General features: G+C 37.3%; 1 protein-coding gene across 2 annotated transcripts in view; it reads left to right on the top strand.

The window, feature by feature from the left end:
* FAM120A (family with sequence similarity 120A) overlaps nt 1–13,937 on the top strand; it is a 203,013-nt gene that overhangs the window by 78,353 nt on the left and 110,723 nt on the right. The window contains exons 4-6 of one of the 2 annotated variants that reach the window (XM_006876241.1): nt 3,202–3,330; nt 4,107–4,203; nt 6,207–6,209. In XM_006876241.1, the coding sequence (XP_006876303.1) occupies nt 3,202–3,330; nt 4,107–4,203; nt 6,207–6,209 (229 nt within the window). The remainder of the gene's footprint in view (nt 1–3,201; nt 3,331–4,106; nt 4,204–6,206; nt 6,210–13,937) is intronic. The other variant, XM_006876240.1, reaches the window with a different exon arrangement.

The following is a 13,937-nucleotide window of genomic DNA, read 5'->3' on the forward strand; positions in this document are numbered from 1 at the left end:
AAGAAGACAAGAAAGAAGGAAAAGATCAAGATGGATGTCAGAAGAGACTCTGAAACTTGCTCTCCAACGTAGAGAAGCCAAAGCAAATGGAAAAATTTCCATACATGGGGATTTAAATATCTTGGAATGTCTTTATGAACTATATTAACATGTATTGCTCTGGAGTTCATTATAATGTTTATTAAAATGAACTCCAGAGCAATACATGTTAATATAGTTCATAAAGGTATTTTACCTCACTAAATGCTAATAATTAAAATAAAAGTGGAATATTTCCCAAGGAAATTTAGTGCAAATATTCAAATACAAGGGGTAAACAGTTTTGTTTTTTTAATTGTAGTAAAATATTGGTAGCATAAAATTTGCATTTTAGCCAGTGTTAACTGTACAGTTCAGGAACATTAATTATATTTATTGTGTTTTGCATCCAGCACCGTTACCTATTTCCAAAACTTTTATTTATGTAACTCCACAAACAGAAACTGTCGTTTAAGCAATAATTCCTATCCTTAAACTCAGCCCCTGGTAACCACTAAGGAACTTTTATTTCTGCCTTTGCCTTTTCTAGATATTCAAGTGGGATAGCCTATTCGTCCTTTTGTATCTGAGTAACTTCACTTAGCACATTTTCAAGGTTCATCTATGTATGACATGTCACATCTTCTATTCTTTTTAAACCTGAGTATTCCGTTTTGTTTATTCATTCCTATGTTGATGGACACTTAAACATTATTTCTACCTTTCGACTTTTGTGAATAATGTTACAATGAACATTGGTGTTCACATATCTGTTTGAGTCATTGCTTTCAGTTCTTTTGGGCACATACTATAAGTGGTGGACTATTGGGTCTTATAATTCTGTGTTTCATTTTTTGAGGAATCAAGAAAAATACTTAGATAAAGAATTGCTTTTTAAAAGGAAATTTAACATAGCCTATGCATCTGCAAATTTTCATGATAATGGCTTAAAGATGTACATATTTCTTTTCCTGAAGTTTTTCATTCTACTTGCTTAAGCTGAATTTTTCTAATTTTCTTAATGGGATTTTGTCGGTACTTTGTCTTTTTATTTAGTAATAATTTTCTTAAAGCTAGATAGGAAAATACTTTTTTTTTTTTTCTTTTTAGCTTCAGAGTATGCAAATTTTAATGGAAATCTTAGGGCTAGGACCTAGTGGATAGAGGTGAATCAGGACATTGAAAGGTTCCTATCAGTTCCTATCCTATCAGTTCCAATACATAGTGACCCTGTGTACAACGATATGAAACACTAACACATTCTGTGCCATCTCACAATTGATGCTGTATTTAATAAGTCCATTGTAGTAGCCACAGCGTCAATCAATCTCATCCATGCCCTTTCTCTTTTTCTTTGACTTGTACTTTACCAAACATGATATCCTTCTCCAGGGTCTGGTCCCTTCTCTTAATAATGGCATAAGGCAGTTTTTGACCTCCTCTGACTTAGTGAGGGAAAGGAGAATCAAACTCAACACCTTCCCAAAGATTCCTTATATAAGGATGTGGTCAGACATGCCCTCCAGTTTTCTACCTTCTTTATCAATTCTGGCACCAACCATTTCTTCCACAGTACTGTCTACTTCTTACTGGGTTCAATAATTAATTTCAGTAGCTGCACTGCACTCACAGACCATACTCATAATTACGGGGTTTGTTAGGGAAATTAGCAGGTTACAATTAAATATCAGAAATGTTCACAACAGTTCTTCAGTCAGGAAAACTTCTTCACAGCCATGCCTGGTGGTCCTTAGCCTCATAGCCATGCAGCGCCTTGGTTTCTGTCCTGCTTGTACAAGGGTTAAAAGTTCTTTTAGGGCTGCTGATAAGTACCCTAAGGTGCTGTACTGTAGTTCTTTGAGTTCCTAAACCTCGTTCCCAGATTAAGTGCCTGGAGGGCACCCCACTATACAAGCAAGCCTCCTGTTCTAAGGCACTCAGTTTTACTCTTTTGCGTGCTGGGAATACCATTTCTCTATTTCGTGCTCTTGGTGTTTGGTTTTGCTTTTGTGGTTTCTCTGCCTATTCTCGATGATGTTACAGCTTTTTGCCCCTGTGTCAAGGAGGTTCCATATGTAGAGATCTTGGGTCCAGATGATACACTCCATTCTCCCTTATTGATGGTACTGAGGTCTCTTCATCACCCACCCCCTCTTCCTGCTTCTGACTGAGATGACTCATTTTTTATCCAGTGGTTTGGCAAAATTGACCAAGTTAGAATTCCAAGTTTTTACAATCACAGTTTATCCGCAACTGAAATATATAATTTAGCCAACATCTTCTCCCACCTTTCTTACACAGACTGGTCAGGAAAAGAGGAAACACACCCAATCTGCATGATCCCACCAAGTTGTTTGGTGGGAATTACAACTCCGAGTGACCTGTATAGAGTTTCCAAGGCTGTAAATCTTTAAGGATGCCGAAAGCCACATATCTCTCACCAAGAGCTTCTGATGGACTACAACTGCCTGCCTTGCTGTTATTAGCCCAACTCCTAACCTACTATGTCATGCCATCAGGGCTCCTTAAAGTCTAGGGCTAAAAGAGCTTATTAAATAATTCATTGCACCACATTCCTTCTCTTTATAACATATCAAAAGTATGTGAGACCAAGACACGCCATTCTCACTGTCAAGACAGATTGTTCATTCTTTTAGCACAAGCATATGAGACTATTAAGAATACTATGGTTAGGTCATACGTACTTTAGTCCTTAAAATGTTATCTTTGCTTTTTTTTTTTTTTAACACTTTAAAAGAGATCTCGTGAATCATATTTGCCCAGAGCAGTACCTCATTTGATTTCTTGATTACTGCTCTCAGGAGCATTGATCATGGGAGCTAAGTAAAATGAAATACTTGACAACTTTCAAGCTTTTCTCCTTTTATCATGATGTTGTTTATTGGTCCAGTTATTAAGATTTTTGTTTTCTATATATTGACGTGTAGTTGGTACTTTGATCTTCATCAGTAAGTCCTTCAAGTCTTCTTCACTTTCAGCAAGCAACATGTTGTCATCATCATATTGCAGGTTAATAATGAATCTTCCTCCAGTCTTGATTCTGTGTTTTCCCTCATTTTGTCTGACATAGTATTTTTTATTTTAGGGCCCTAAATATGCAGTTGTCTTGGCTTTGAGGTTTTTTACTGAAGCACTTGTTTACATATACATTTATTTTCTCAGGTACGGGCTCACCAGCTAGTTTTACCACCCTGCGATGTAGTAATCAAAGCTGTTGCTGACTACGTCCGTAATATCCAGGACACCACTGATTTGGATGCCATAGCTAAAGATGTTTTTCAGCATTCACAGGTAAAAAAACAACAACAGAGTCACAAGATAAGATTGTGCATGTTGGTGTGTGCCAGTTTTGGAATGGGGTGTGAGAGAAAACGCACATGAGGATATGACTTGGCTGTGCTACTCACAAGATAGGTGGTCTTCACCACTTAATCTTCAGTCTCACTTCTCGGCTTCATGGAATGAAGAAATGAAGAGTCTCTGCTGCTCCTAAAGTATCTTAGTAAGATCTCTCTTTCTACTAAGAAGACAGACTGTAATCAGATAGGTCACATGATAATGTAAGTCTCTAATTTGTCTATTCTATTTAAGTGATAGGCATGGATATTCTTCTTTTTTGTGTGTGAAAGTAAGGATTGCAAACATGTCAGTGTTAGAATTAGGTAGTATTTTGTGTGACTTCCTGTTCCTTAAGAGGTAAAACCATTAGAAAAGCATGGGTCTTTTTTTATTGCAGTGTATCCTATTTGCTATATATTGATGGAATGTGAAACCTTTTTCAGCAGATTTAGAGACCTAGCAAATCTGAATTTAGAGAGATTTAAACCTACCTCCTAGAGCCTAGGTTTTCTAATTCCCAGTTCTATATTCTACTATGTTAGCTTCATTGCTTTAAAAGAACTTACGTTTGATAATGGATCTTCATAATAATATGTTGATTTTATTGTCATTTTAAACTCTTACATAATTAGAAAAGCTACAGATACATGTGCTGAATTAGAGAAATAATGTTGATAACATGATCTTTGGCATACTAATTTATGAAAGTTTTCCTACATTTATTTCAGTCTAGAACAGATGACAAGGTTATTCGATTTAAGAGAGCAATTGGATATTATTCGGCGACTAGTAAACCTATGTCATTTCATCCACCACATTACTTAGGTAAGTAAATAAAAGCCTTGCTGTGACCGAAATTTACCATAAAATGATTTTAAAAGGTTTAAATATATATCATACCATCTAGGCTTATTCTTTTAAAACAGGATTTTCAACACTTATAAAAAAGTATAGTTGAACTTTATGGAGAAATTTAGTAGTAATTATTGAAAATATTGAGGAACGAGAATATTTACAGATACATTGACATGGAGACTAGAAGGGGAATCAAGGCTATCAATAATGATGTTTAAATATGTATTGAAATCTTGAGATCTCTGAGTTTTCCTCTTTGCATACAGAATTCACTGAGGACAATAAAAATCTGCCAGATTTAAAAATAACTTCATAAATGCATTGGATTTTGTGTCTCCTCCTTCATTGCCTTTTGTGTAAAAGATAAAATTTAATTCAGAGATTTGAAATTAGGGGTTAAAAACATTTATAAATTGTTATTTGGAAACCCTCCTGCATAGTGAATGTCTCATGGGGAGATTATAAAACACTAAGTTCTACTCAGTTCTGAATTGGCCTCTCTGAAGGTGCAGGGCAAAAGAACTATGAGAAATAATATATACTGTTTACTGAAGTTGCGTTGTTTAAATCATGTAAGCGACTAAGAAGAGAAGACATGTTCATGGTAATTAAACTTTTTATTGGTCTCAGAAGAGTGGTTCCACGGTTGAAAATGTCTGTAACAGTTCTTTACAGCGATAGCATTCATTCGTTTGTTTAAATATAGTGCCTGCTACGTGTTAAGGAGCTCTGGTAATGTAGTGGATGATTAGCTGGGCTGCTAACTGCAAGGTCAGTAGTTCAAATCTACCAGTCACTCTGTGGGAGAAAGATAAGGCTTCTGTGCCCATAAAGATTTATAGCCTTGGAAAGTCCATACAGGGTTGCTGTGAGAACCGACTTGGTGGCATACAACCACCTACCACTATGTGCTAGACTCTTCAGGATTTGGAAATGAAAGATTATGGTACCAGCTTTTGATAAATATATATGATTTAGCTGATAGATAAGTAAATATCAACTATATTGGTGCTTTGTGGATAAGTTGCTATGTAATTACAAAAGGGAGGAAGGCATATTATAAACTGTTTTAAAGTATTAAGGATGACTTCTTAGAAGTGACTGAGCTAAGTGTAACTCCTTACCATGCTCATTCCCAGTGACCCTGTTCTTGCCACCTTCTTTTGTAGCAAGTCTTAACCATTTCCTCTTCTCTAACCAGACCTGTTCTAGACGCATTTGTACAAATTACTTTTCTCTCTTTCTCAAACATGTAGACACACACTGCACCCACCTTCCCACCACCTGAATGTAAGGTATATAAAGCAAGGATCTGATCTGTTACCTTTACTCATGTACCTCCAGTGGATACATATTTCACTGAATGAATTAATCAAGTGAATGCAATGATTAGATGTGTTATAGGAGTATTTTTGGAAAAGGAGCAGGAATCATTGGATGGAGGGATACTAATTATTATTACATCAAATAAGGTGAGATATGATAGGGTGTAGACTGTGTCATCTCTGTTTTATCCTTGCACACAGGCAATACTTAATAAATGCTTGCTGAGATAATTAACCACATGTGTATTGAAGTTGTTGCTTGTTGTTAAGTGCTGTTGAATCAGTTCCGACTCATAGTGATCCTATAGAGTGTTTCCAAGGAGCAGCAGATAAATTTGAACCTCTGACCTTGGGGTTCAAACTGACCTTGGGGTTCAAACTGACTTTGCATACCATTGCATTAACCCACGGCACCACACTGTTCAAATCCTGATTCCATCACCCCTTAACCTCAGATTTACTCTTTATTAAAATGGGATCGTTACATGAAAATTAAAAGAGAAATATATGTAAATTTTTTTTGCTAAGTTATTATTAAATGGCATAAAAACTCCATTTGTTGCACTCCGCTAAGTTGATTCTGACTCATAGCATTCCTAAAGGGTAGAGTACAACTACCCTGTAGAATTTTCCTAGACTGTGGAGCAGCTGGTAGATTGAAGCTCTGACCTTCCAATAAGTGTTGAACTACTTGTACCACCAAGGCTCCCTGTTAAATGACACATACTATAGTTATTGTGGATCCACAATCAACACTCAGAGAAGCAGCAATCAAGAAGGTACTGCTTTAGGCATATCTGCTGTGAAAGACCTCTTCAAAGATACTAGCTTGAGGGCTAAGGTGCCCCTGATATTTTTAGTCACTTTATATGCATGTAACAGCTGAACAATGAATAAGGAGGAAGACCATAGAAGAATCAATACATTTGAACTATGGTGCTATTATGGTGTTGGAGAAGAATATTGAAAATACTTTGGACTGCCAGAAGAACAATTAAATCTGTTTTGGAAAAAGTGCAGCTAGAATGCTACTTAGAAGCCAGGATGACAAGACTTTGTCTCTCATACTTTGCACTTATTATCAGGAGGGACCAGTCCCTTCAGAAGAACATCATGCTTGGTAAAGTGAAGGGTTAGCAAGAAAAGAGGAAGACCCCCCAAGGAGACGGATTGACACATTGGCAGCAGCTAACTGTGTAAGGTCAGCGATTTGAATCCACCTGCTACTTCTAGGGAGAAAGATGTGACTTTCTACTCCTGTCAAGATTTACAGCCTCAGAAGCCCTGTACCGGGTCTATATGAGTTGGAATCAACCCGACAGCACACAACCACTACCGTCCTCACTTCCTCTTTATGGCAATTATAGTTTAAACAGTGTAAATTATAGTGTTCTTGGGCTAGGACAATTCATACGAGTAGGAAGAAAGACACTGACTTAGCATTGGGCCTTGATAACAATTTTGTAGATGAGTTTTAGAGTTAAGTTTTTAAGTTTGGAATAAAGGTCTGAGTATCTTAAAAATGTATGTTGTTGTTAAGTGCCGTCGAGTCAGTTCTGACTCATAGTGATCCTGTGTATGCTTTCGAAGGAGTGCTTGGTGAGTTTGAAGCCCACCAACCTTGCGGTTCAAACTTTGCAGTATAGTATATTATCTCACAGCACCACATTCTGTAAAATGCTTTCATGTTCTTATAAACCATCAAACAACCTTGTGAGGTGAGTACGGTGTTACAAATGAACTCAAGTTCATCTTAGAATTCAGTTTCCTTTTCACTGTACTATATTGTTCATGGAGAGCAGGAATGTAATTATAAGAATTTTGATTCTTAAGAGTGGGTATTTTTGAGTAGGTTATAACTGTGTATGAATCTTTTAATACAGCAATTCTTGATCCTTCTAATTGCAGAAATGTAAATTGAATGGCAGAGAAACTAAGGAAATCATACACAGAATTACAAAAGGGGCAGGAGGTTTGGGTCGCTGGGATTTTGGAATGGTTGGTGCATAACCTAAACTAGGTGCAGAGGGGCTAAGGAAGACTGGAAAAGGAGTTTATTTCAAGCCACACTGTTTGGAACAAAGAGGAATTGATTCTTCTAAAAGTCATTTATTCTTTTCCAATTTCTTCCAATGCTTGAAGAAATTCTAGGAAGTGTGAAGAAAACAGAAGTAATCTGGAGCTTGCTATTCACTGATTTGACCAACATACACTACTGAGATCATATTTGTGAAGCTCAATTAATAGTGATGATTGCAAATTATTATTGTAGTTAGGTGCCATCGAGTTGGTACTGACTAATAGCAACCCTATGCACAACAGAACAAAACACTACCTGGTCCTGGGCTAACCAGTTATCACAATTGTTGTCATGCTTGAGCCCATTGATGCTGCCACTCTGCTAGTCCATTTTACTTGGGGTCTTCTTTTTCTCTGACCCTCTACCTTACCAAACATGATATCCTTCTCCAGTGACTGGTCCCTCCTGACAATATGTCCCAAGTATAAGAGATGAAGTTTGGCCATTCTAGCCTCCAAGGAACACTCTGGCTGCATTTCTTCCAACACAGATTTGTTATTTTGGCAACCCATGGTACTTTTAATATATTCTTCTAATACCGTAACTCAGAAGCACCAATTATTCTACGATCTTCCTTACTCAGTGTCCACTTTCACATGCGTATGAGATAGCGCACCTTAGTCCTCAAGCTGACATCTTTGCTCTTCAACACTTTCAAAAGGTCTTGTGCAGCAGATTTGCCTAATGCCATACGTCATTTGATTTCTTGGCTGCTGCTTCCATGAGTGTTGATGATTGTTGATCCAAGAAGAATGAAGTCCTTGACAAGTTCAATCTTTTCTCCATTGATAAGAATGTTGCTTATTGGTCAAGTGGTGAAGATTTTTATTTTCTTTAAATTGAGATACAATCCATACTGAGGTCTGTCGTCTTTGATTTTCATCAGTAAATGTTTTAAGCCCTCTTCACTTTCAGCAAGCAAGGTTGTACCATCTGCATATCGCAGGTTATTAATGAGCCTTCCTCCAATCCTGATGCCACGTTTTTGTTCATATAACCCAGCTTCTTGGATTATTTGCTCAACAAGTTGAATAAGTATGGTGAAAGAATACAATCCTGTCACACACCTTTCCTAATTTTAAACTATTCAGTGTTCCCATGTTCTTTTTGAACAACTTCCTCTTGGTCCATGTACAGATTCCTCATGAGAACAATTAGTTGTTCCAGAACACTCATACTTCACAATGTTGTCCATAGCTTGTCATGATCCACACCACAGTCGAAGGCCTGTGCTTAGTCAGTAAATCACAGGTAAACATCTTTCTTGTATTCTCTGCTTTCAGCCAAAAGCCATCTGATGGCATCAATGATATCCCTTGTTCCACGGCCTCTTCTGAATCTGCCTTGAACCTCTGGAAGTTCTCTGTCAATGTACGCTTGCAGCCATTTCTGTATTACCTTTAGTAAAACTTTATTCATATGGGGTATCAAAGATATACTGTCCGATGATTTACACATTCCATCGGATCACTTCTCTTTGGAGTGGGCAGAAATACGGATCTCTTTCAATCAGTTGGCCAGATAGTCGGCCAGACTTCTTAGCATAGATGATTGAGTGCCTCCAGTGCCGCTTCATTTTCTTGAAAGATTTCAGTTTTTATTCCATCAATTCCCGTTGCCTAGTTCTTTGCCAGTTCCTTCAGTGCACGTTGGACTTCTTCCTTCAGGATCATTGGCTCTTGAAATTACCATTTCCTTTTGGTACAGTGACTCACTGTATTCCTCCCATCTTCTTTGAATGCTTTCCACATCATTCAGTAATTTCCCCAGAGAATCCTTCAATAAATGAAAGTCAAGCCTTTATTTTTTTCTTCAGTTCCCTAAGCTTGAGAAATGCTTAGAGTGTTCTTCCCTTTTTGTTTTCTAATTCCTGGTCTTTGGACAATTTCGTGATAATATTTGACTTTGTCTTCTCGAGCTCACCATTGGAATTTTCCGTTCAGCTGTTGTTCTTCAGATGATCTCTAAATTTAAGTGTGATATATTCAAGGTCATATTTTAGCTCTCATGGACTTGTTTTTATTTTCTTCCGCTTCAGTCTGATTTGCATATGAGCAATTGATATGAGCGATTGTTGGTCTGTTTCACAATTTCTCAATTGTTGGCCTTGTTTTGGCTGATGATGTGGCGCTTTTCCCCTGTCTCTTTTGGTACATGTAGTCAATTTGATTTTTGTGTATTCCATCTTGTGTGGTTCATGTATGTAATTGTTTCTTAGCTGTCTAAAGAAGGTTATTAGAAATGAACAAATCGTTGGTTTTGCAGAATTCTATCATGCGATCTCAGCATCATTTCTGTCACCGAGGCCATAGTTTCCAACTACTGATCCTTTCTCTTTGTTTCCAACTTTTGCATTCCAATCACCAGTGATTATCAATATATCTTGATTGTGTGTTTGATCAATTTCAGATTGAAGAAGTTGGTAGAATTCTACTGTTTTATCCTCGCTGGCTTTAGTGGTTGGTGCATAAATTTGAATAACAGTGGTATTAATTGGTCTTCCCTGTAGGCGCATGGATATTATCCTATCACAGACAGTGTTGTACCTCATGACTTTTCTGGATATGTTCTTTTTGAGGATGAATGCAACACCATTCCTCTTTAATTTTTCAATGCCGGCATAGTAAACCATGTGGTTGTGAGATTCAAAATGACCAATACCAGTCCATTTCAGCTCACTAATGCCTAAGATATTCATGTTTATGTGTTCCATTTCATTTTTGACAATTTCCAATTTTCATACTTTGTAGATTCCATGTTCCAATTATTAATGGATGTTTACAGCTGTTTCTCTTGATTTTGAGTTATGCTCTATCAGCAAATGAAGGTCCCATGAGCTTTACTCCCACGGGCTTTACTACATTTGTGTCATCACAGTCAGCTCTACTTTGAGGAGGCAGCTCTTCCCCAGTTGCACTTTGAGTGCCTTCCAACCTGAGGGACTCATTTTCTGGCACTATATCTGACAGTGTTTCTCTGCTGTTCATAAGGTTTTCAGTGACTAAATATTCAGAAGTAATTTGTCGCTCCTTCTTTCTATCTGTTTTCCTCTGGAAGCTCATCTGAAACCTGTCCACCATGGGTGACCCTGCTGGTATTTTAAATACCCACGGCATAGCTTCCAGAATCACAGCAACTCATAAGCCACTACAGTATAATGAAATGTCAGACGAGTGGTGGATTACATACATCTTAGAAAAATTAAACTAACAAACAATACAGAGTTGGAGAGATGTTTTCTTTGCATTTTAGGTTGGAACTGCATACCTTTTTTTAAAAGTATTTTTATAAATGGTAGGTCATAGATGGGCTTTTGTTTTATAATGTTCCCTGTAATCCAATCATTGCTATTCATTTATGGGATAATATATTCAGAATTATAAACAACGGATTGTTCATTAGAACCAGTCTGTATCAATTATGTTAGAAATCAGAACATACGTTGTTGTTAAGTTCCATCGAGTCTATTCAAACCCATTGCGACCCAGTATAGTGTTTTCAAAGAACAGCTGGTGAGCTTGAACCACTGACTTTGCAGTTTAAATGATTTTGCGGTCTGAGGCATTAGCCCACAGTACCATACTAGGACTCTATATTTATATGCGTGTGTGCGTACACACACACACATAAACATAAATCATTTTGAAAGGAGTTCCGGTAGCTTAGTGGGTTACGAGGTGGACTGCTAACCTCAGAGTTTGTAGTTCTAATGTACCAATTGCTCCTTGAGGGAAAGATAAGGCTTTTTGTTTCCATATAGACTTACATCCTCAGAAGCCCTTTACAGAGTCGCTATGAGTCAGACCCTCCTCCGTGATAACCACCATAGCATTTTGAAGAAATTTTAAAAGAACCACTCGTAAAGTTTAAGAATATGACTATCGGGAATAAAAAGAAGCTTACTGCATCTACAATGTTCTAAACCTGACTTGACTTTTAGATTCTAACCCTGAACTCTGCTACCTGTTTGTCAATTTGCTATACTGTGGTGGCTTGGAAGTTCATGTGATCCTGGATGCGAAACCACCAGTATTTTAAATACCAGCTGGGTCACTCATGGTAGGAAGGTTTTAGCAGAGCTTCTAGACTAAGACAGACTAAGAAGAAGGAGAGGTCGACTACGTGTAAATGTTTAGCTACTGAAAACTGTATGAATGCTTGGGGGACACTGTCAGATATAATGCTGAGAGATGAGACTATTATGGATAGCAGCAGAACATTGTTAGGTACAGTGTCAGGAGATGGGCACCTAAGGTTGGAAGGCACTCAAAATGTGACTAGAGAAGAGCTGCCTCCTCAAAATAAGAGTTTACCATATGATGTGATTGGAAAAAAGTGTTTAGGACCTTAATTTGTGGATGAGACACAACATAAAATGAGAAACAATTGAAAACATCCATAAATAATCAGAAGATGGAATGTATGAAGTATGAATCTAAGAAAATTGGAAGTTGTAAAAAATGAAATGATGTGCATAAAGATGATATCCTAGGCATTAGTGAGTTGAAATTGTCTGATATTACTCATTTTGAGTCTTACCATCATGGTTTACTGTGCTGGCGAAGACAAATACAATAAGAATGGCGTGACATTCGTTCTCAAAAAGAACATTTGAGATCTATCTTGAAGTACAGTGCTGTTTGTGATGGGATAATATGAATATGCCTACAGGAAAGACCAGTTAAGTGTACATAAAAAACAAACAAACAAACAGGAATAGAGGCAAATACTGTTAATCAGTGTTGCATGGAGGAGTTTGTAATTGTTACAATGAAACAAAATACAGTTTAAGTGCAAAACTGATATTTTGCCTTGTAAACTATGACTCAATTCACAATAAAAACTTTTTTTAAAAAAAAGATCTGTTAATATCACCATTATTCAAATTATGCCCTGACCACTAAAGCCAATGATGATGAAAGTGAAGACTTCTACCAATTTCTTCAGTGTGACTCACATGAAACACACAGTCAAAATACTGTCATAATTTCTGATGACTTGCATGCCAACGTTGGAAATAAAAAGGAAAAATTGTTTTTATTATTGTTAGGCGCCATCTTGTTGTGGGGTTTTTACTCTTTTTTGATGACCTTTCTTCACTTTACCAAGCCTGATGTCCTTCTTCAAGGACTGGTCCATCCGACTGATAATATATCTCAACTATGAGAGCCAAAAGGAACTCTGGTAGCGCAGTGGTTACGAATTGAGCTGCAAACTGCAAGGTCAGCAGTTCAAAACTACCAGCTGTTCCGCAGGAGAAAGATGAGGCTTTCTGTTCCCGTAAAGATTTACAGCCTTGGAAACCCTGTAAAGGGTCGCTATGAGTCGGAACCGACTCCATGGCACATAACAACAACAACAACGAGAGCCGAAGTGTGACCATCATGGCTTACAGAGAGCATTCTGGCTGTACTTCTTCCAACAGACATCTGTTTGTTCTTCTGGCACCTCCTGGCACTTTTAAGTGTTCTCCTTCAAAACCAAAACTCAAATTCAAATACATCAGCTATGGTTTTCTGTATTCGTTGTCTAAATTTCAGATGGCTATAAGGCTATTGGAAATACCTTCGCTTAGGTCAGGCATAACTTAGTCCTCAAACTGACATCTTTGCTGTTGAACACTTGAAAAGTCTTGTGCAGCCGATTTGTGTAATGCAGTATACGTTTTTTGATTTAACTACTGCGTTCATGAGTGCTGATGATGGATCCAAGCAAAATGAAGTCTTTGACAACGTCAATGTTTTCTTCATTTACCTAGATGTTTTTTTTACTATGGTCTAGTAGTGAGGATTTTTGTATTCTTTCCATTGAGGTACAAACCATACGGAAGACTGTGGTCTTTGATCTTCATCAGTAAGTATTTTAAGTCCTCATGACTTAAATATAGCAAGGCTATATCATCTGAGTATCGCAGGATTTTAATGAGTCTTCCTCTAACCCTGATACCACGTTCTATTTAATATAATCCAGTGTTTGTGATTATTTGCCCTGCATACATATTTAATGTTGTCGTTGTTGTTATGTGCCTCTTGGTCTATATATAGGTCCCTCATAAGTGCAATTTAAGTGTCCCAAAATACTTATTTACTATAATATTGCCCATAGGTTGTCATTATTGACACTGTTAAAGCCTTTTGGATAGTCAGTAAAGCACAAATAAACATCTCTCTGGTATTTTTTTACTTTCAGGCAAGATCTGTCTGACATCAGCAATAATATCCATTGTTCCACGTATGCCTCTGAATCTTTCAGGCTTGAACCTCTGGCAGTTCCCTGTCAATGTACTTTTTTTTTTTTTC

Source organism: Chrysochloris asiatica, unplaced genomic scaffold, assembly GCF_000296735.1.
Source record: "Chrysochloris asiatica unplaced genomic scaffold, ChrAsi1.0 scaffold00369, whole genome shotgun sequence".
In the NCBI taxonomy this organism is placed as follows: domain Eukaryota; kingdom Metazoa; phylum Chordata; class Mammalia; order Afrosoricida; family Chrysochloridae; genus Chrysochloris; species Chrysochloris asiatica.